Source organism: Schistocerca gregaria, chromosome 7, assembly GCF_023897955.1.
Source record: "Schistocerca gregaria isolate iqSchGreg1 chromosome 7, iqSchGreg1.2, whole genome shotgun sequence".
NCBI classification, from domain to species: domain Eukaryota; kingdom Metazoa; phylum Arthropoda; class Insecta; order Orthoptera; family Acrididae; genus Schistocerca; species Schistocerca gregaria.
Window position 1 is genome coordinate 234,072,303 of NC_064926.1, and position 6,000 is coordinate 234,078,302.

Here is a 6,000-nt window from a genome sequence, read left to right on the forward strand (position 1 = left end):
ATGACTTTGTCTGGTTTCAGAAAAAGAAAAGTTCAAAACGACTCAAGTTTAACGTTCTCAACAATACTCACACTTAGACATTTGTTAGCGCTTTCATTTACCCTAAACACCACCGCTTTTTCTTTGTCTGGTGTGGTAATTTTAGTTCTTTGCTTTTTTCACGGACATAACTGATAGTTAAATGTCCAGTTGATAATTATTTAAGATTATAGTTGTTTTCAGTTTTTTCGTCATCGTAGATTCGCAGTCTGTAGCATGGAGTATTTCAGTCGTTTTTAACATGTCCACACTAATTAACTGTTGAGTAAAACTTCAAACATCATTCCGCTCATCATATAAGACTCAAAAATATTTTCTGCTGGTATTCAAAACTTTTACATAGTTATCCATAAGCAGTAACACATACTACATATACAGAAATATTTTTAAAACTCTAACGAGGGTCAGAAAGATGTTTCCACTTACTGACAGAAATTAAAAGAAAGAGCCCAAAAATATACATTTGCTACCCTTTATAACAAAGCTTTGAAATGATGTTCCTTTTCAAGAAACACTGTGACGGTAACAAGTTGATTACACTTCTCCGATCATGCACTCTATGTTTGACGTAAAAACCAGAGAGATCCAAGTGTATCCATCTCTGAGTTGCATACGCCAAGCAGGGAAATACAAGTTTCCGTGAATCTTTTTTTTTTGTTTTGGTTGCTTCTAGGGGTCGTTTCGGCAACTGAAATTTAGCATGCAGATTCTGATTATTATTAAGCACGAGTGCTAAAAAAGTCGCGCCAGGTTTCTACATCACAAGTTTCATCATTCCCTTAAGAGGCACCAAGTCACGCCCGAACCATCAATACAATTTTGCACTACTGCTTTAAGAAGATGTATGTAACAGAGAGTCATGTATCGTATTAATTAATGTTCCGAGGTGTTGTAACGACACTGATTAAAAAGCTATAACGCCTTTTTAACTTTAACAGCTGTTCTTCGGTATCGTATTTTGACAAAATGAATGCCATATCGTGGCAACAATATACGAGGTGACTGCTGCCCTACAGAAGACATTCTACATAGCTAATCCGCAATTCACAATTAAGTGCACTGTCAGTGAAATCTAATAAAAGAGGGGCAGAACAGGTAATCAGAGTTTGGGCTGCCTAGAATGGTCGAGAATTTATATAGAGAATGGTCAATTTGAAGTAGGCGAAGTTTGAACTCGGTACCCTCTAGAATAATGTGGTTTTGAATCATAACCCGATACAGATTGTACACTCCTGGAAATTGAAATAAGAACACCGTGAATTCATTGTCCCAAGAAGGGGAAACTTTATTGACACATTCCTGGGGTCAGATACATCACATGATTACACTGACAGAACCACAGGCACATAGACACAGGCAACAGAGCATGCACAATGTCGCCACTAGTACAGTGTATATCCACCTTTCGCAGCAATGCAGGCTGCTATTCTCCCATGGAGACGATCGTAGAGATGCTGGATGTAGTCCTGTGGAACGGCTTGCCATGCCATTTCCACCTGGCGCCTCAGTTGGACCAGCGTTCGTGCTGGACGTGCAGACCGCGTGAGACGACGCTTCATCCAGTCCCAACCATGCTCAATGGGGGACAGATCCGGAGATCTTGCTGGCCAGGGTAGTTGACTTACACCTTCTAGAGCACGTTGGGTGGCACGGGATACATGCGGACGTGCATTGTCGTGTTGGAACAGCAAGTTCCCTTGCCGGTCTAGGAATGGTAGAACGATGGGTTCGATGACGGTTTGGATGTACCGTCTACTATTCAGTGTCCCCTCGACGATCACCAGAGGTGTACGGCCAGTGTAGGAGATCGCTTCTCACACCATGATGCCGGGTGTTGTCCCTGTGTGCCTCGGTCGTATGCAGTCCTGATTGTGGCGCTCACCTGCACGGCGCCAAATACGCATACGACCATCATTGGCACCAAGCAGGAAGCGACTCTCATCGCTGAAGACGACGCGTCTCCATTCGTCCCTCCATTCACGCCTGTCGCGACACCACTGGAGGCGGGCTGCACGATGTTGGGGCGTGAGCGGAAGACGGCCTAACGGTGTGCGGGACCGTAGCCCAGCTTCATGAAGACGTTTGCGAATGGTCCTCGCCGATACCCCAGGAGCAACAGTGTCCCTAATTTGCTGGGAAGTGGCGGTGCGGTCCCCTACGGGACTGCGTAGGATCCTACGCTCTTGGCGTGCATCCGTGCGTCGCTGCGGTCCGGTCCCAGGTCGACGGGCACGTGCACCTTCCGCCGACCACTGGCGACAACATCGATGTACTGTGGAGACCTCACGCCCCACGTGTTGAGCAATTCGGCGGTACGTCCACCCGGCCTCCCGCATGCCCACTATACGCCCTCTCTCAAAGTCCGTCAACTGCACATACGGTTCACGTCCACGCTGTCGCGGCATGCTACCAGTGTTAAAGACTGCGATGGAGCTCCGTATGCCACGGCAAACTGGCTGACACTGACGTCGGCGGTGCACAAATGCTGCGCAGCTAGCGCCATTCGACGGCCAACACCGCGGTTCCTGGTGTGTCCGCTGTGCCGTGCGTGTGATCATTGCTTGTACAGCCCTCTCGCAGTGTCCGGAACAAGTATGGTGGGTCTGACACACCGGTGTCAATGTGTTCTTTTTTCCATTTCCAGGAGTGTATTAAAGGAATATCCGTAGCCGAACATCAACTGTGAAACGTTTGCTCATGACTGAGAACACGGTAGCAAGACGGACACTGCGCTGAAACAATGCTAAGCAGACTCACAACGGCTGATAGATAGTCAGATGGCCATCTATACTCTAATAACTGCGCAGGTTTAAATATGATGGACGTCCAAAGAAGATAATGCCTTTGGCTACTTATTTCCTATCCTCCAGCATCAGGAAGTCCTGTGAAGGGTTGAGTGATTTACATAATCTCGTTTCTCGTATTTATTGCTGCAGGAGGGACAAATCGAGGGGTATCACAGATCTTATTGTACCTCAGCAACCCATTACGAATCATGTTGACGAAGGCACTGGATACACTGAAATATTTTATGTATCTTACATTTTAGTGCAATAAATCGTAGTTCACCTAAATATTGTTTCCTCCAGGCTGAACTGCCTCCTACAAGATTTGAAGGTAGGCGTAGGGTTACCGCAATGATCATAAAAAGTTTCATAATTTATCAAAACTCACAAATGTATCGATATGAAGGCCTAAACGAGTCGAAATACGTGAGAGAAACTAAAAAAATTGTCATATTTACCCTTGGTCTGCTAACGATGATTAATATCCAAGTAGAGATACATTTGTAATAGTGATGTCTGTCTGCACAGCTTGCACAGAACACTTCATTTCTCAAAGTGACATCCCCAACCTCTAGGCAGGTATGTCAGCGCAAGTTCTGTCAGAGCCAGCGTTGTTCGAACAGCCTTAAAGGCATCTATAATTCTAGCTAGAAGATCAGTTGCGGTACTGATAGGTTTCCAGAAGACAAGATGTTTAAAAGGTCGCCCCAAAAGGATGGGGTCAGACGAGGTAGGCCACAAAACGTCCTCGACTGCATTTCAGTTTCTATGTGATTAAATACTGATTTTGTTAATGTTGATGTTAATGTTATCATACACACAATGAATTTCATTTCTAATCCCATCTGCTGTTGGAATGCATAATTGTCAGATTACTATGAATGATGCATAACAATCAGCTGGGCCATAAACGTTGTTTCCGTTTGCAGGAAATAACTCCATATTCTTTTCATAATTTTCATTTTACCCCTACCATCTCATTATCTGATCCAATATCAATAATCTTACGATCCTACTCCTAAAGCTTCCATCTCTTGGCGATCGCATCTCGCTTTTTCCTAAGGTATCTGTTAATATACCTTCCATTTCTGCCTTAATAATGTTGTACACTGCTTTAGCGATCCAACATTTCATGTAGGCACCGTAATTAGAATTCACCTACTATTGGGCAGTCTCCGCTAAGGCCGTTAGCAGGCCAGATTTCGTAATGGAATCGTCAGACAGTAATTTCATCTAACCGAAGGTGTAAATAACATGCAGCAGCAAATAATTTCAGAAAACACACATTCGTCTACAAAATTTCTAAATGGGAAGAATTCATCACACACCAACCACATTACACGAATATTTTATGGACTGGATTTACTCGGGTCAACTTTTACCAGAAACACAACAAACCGTCTCCAGTCATTTTTTGTAAACTTTATGTTGATTATTTATTTCCAGTGATGATCTCCATACAACTTGCCACGAGTGTAATATTATTGTCTCTTACCATACATACGACAAGGCAGTTCATTCCATGTGTTACAGGAATACTGACTAAGCTTATGTAGTGTTTCAAACGACAATATCTAATAGATTTATTGAAAACGAATTGTAGAGGGCTGGTTTTCAGTTTATCTAAAACGCAAGAAGAAAATAAAAGTTACAAATTCTTCTTTTGAACACTTAATGCTACCTAGCTGCAATGTGCACCAGAGACAGCATGCGTAAAATATTCGTTGTTCTGCTCATTTTTTGTTGTTGGAGGGGGACGATTTTATACAAATTTCCAATCACTTCTCTTCACCTGTCAGTCGTCTGTTATCTCTGTACGAGACGTGCGTGTATCGGTGTCTGATGGCCTTTACCCTATAAAGTAAGTGTCCAGTTTCTTTGCGTGGAATATGTGTAATTAGTTTTACTAAGTGTAATCGTGGGTTGCAACATGATAGACACGTATTTTGCACACGATCAGACACTTAATAATGGTATTTTACTGATAATGGCCGTTTACCGTAATGGCAAAGTTTCTTTAGGAGATAAATTGAAAAATCTTTGATAGAATCAATGATAGGTGTGTTTTTGGTTGTTAACACGTAGACGTAACTGCGACTGATTGGCGATTTAGCGTGAATTTGCGTTCTGCTCCTTTAAACTAAACGAGGTGGTCTAGCAATTAAAACACGGGACTGAAGAAGACTAAACCTCCATCAAGATTAAGAGTCCCTGTGGCTTAAGTAAATCACTAAGGGCAAATATGACAACTATCTTTTTCCCCATACTCCCGAAAACTTGGCTTGTGCTCCGTTTCCAATGACCTTGTCATCAAGAGGACGTAATTTCCATTCTTTCTTCCTTTCTTCTTTCATTCTTTCATTTTATTTCATTTTTTTTGTTTTCTGAGATATTGTTAAACAGATGTATTTGAGTCGAAATGGTTACATTATTTGGCAGTACGTTAAAATGAATATGTAATTAATTCAGAAGCAATTACTGTTTCTTAGGCTCGAGCTCACCACTTTCATTCCAAGCGCCCTCCACCTGGTAGGACGCTGTTGCTGCCCCCAGAAGGAAACCATCTGGGAACTTGTTGACCTGTTGGCAGTAGGCGCCGAGTAGGCAGCATGACAGCGTCAGCAGGAAACGCCACATTGTGCGGGACGAACTCGTTGCGTTCGCGTAGACAAACACGCCTTTGTCTACAGCGGCATCGTCGCCTTATATAGCGGTAATCTCGAACTTATCGACAGGAGATCGCATCTCACTAATTAGCTACTGTTGCTCAATCAGAAGAAACGCTCTAGAGATAAAAACAATACAGTTTCTCAACATTAACTGATACCGGATCTAGCTTCAACATTCTTCCACTGAATTCTTAGATAATGTCTGTTACTATATTTCAGTTTTTAATATTAAAAGCGCCTTTCGACTGGTTTTACACCATCCCTTATACAGGGTGTTACAAAAAGGTACGGCCAAACTATCAGAAAACATTCCTCACACACAACGAAAGAAAATATGTTATGTGGACATGTGTCTGGAAACGCTTACTTTCCATGTTAGAGCTCATTTTATTACTTTTCTTCAGATCGCATTAATCATGTAATGGAAACACACAGCAACAGAACGTACCAGCGTGACTTCAAACACTTTATTACAGGAAATGTTCAAAATGTCCTCCGTTAGCGAG

The 6,000-nt window shown here is 42.7% G+C and overlaps 1 protein-coding gene across 1 annotated transcript in view; it reads right to left on the reverse strand.

Annotated features, from left to right (window-relative positions):
• Positions 1–5,501, reverse strand: part of LOC126281951 (myrosinase 1-like) — a 108,521-nt gene extending 103,020 nt beyond the window's left edge. The window contains exon 1 of the mRNA XM_049981313.1: positions 5,327–5,501. Coding sequence (XP_049837270.1) covers positions 5,327–5,462 — 136 coding nt within the window. The 5' untranslated portion in view covers positions 5,463–5,501. The remainder of the gene's footprint in view (positions 1–5,326) is intronic.
• Between the last annotated feature and the right edge of the window lie 499 nt (positions 5,502–6,000).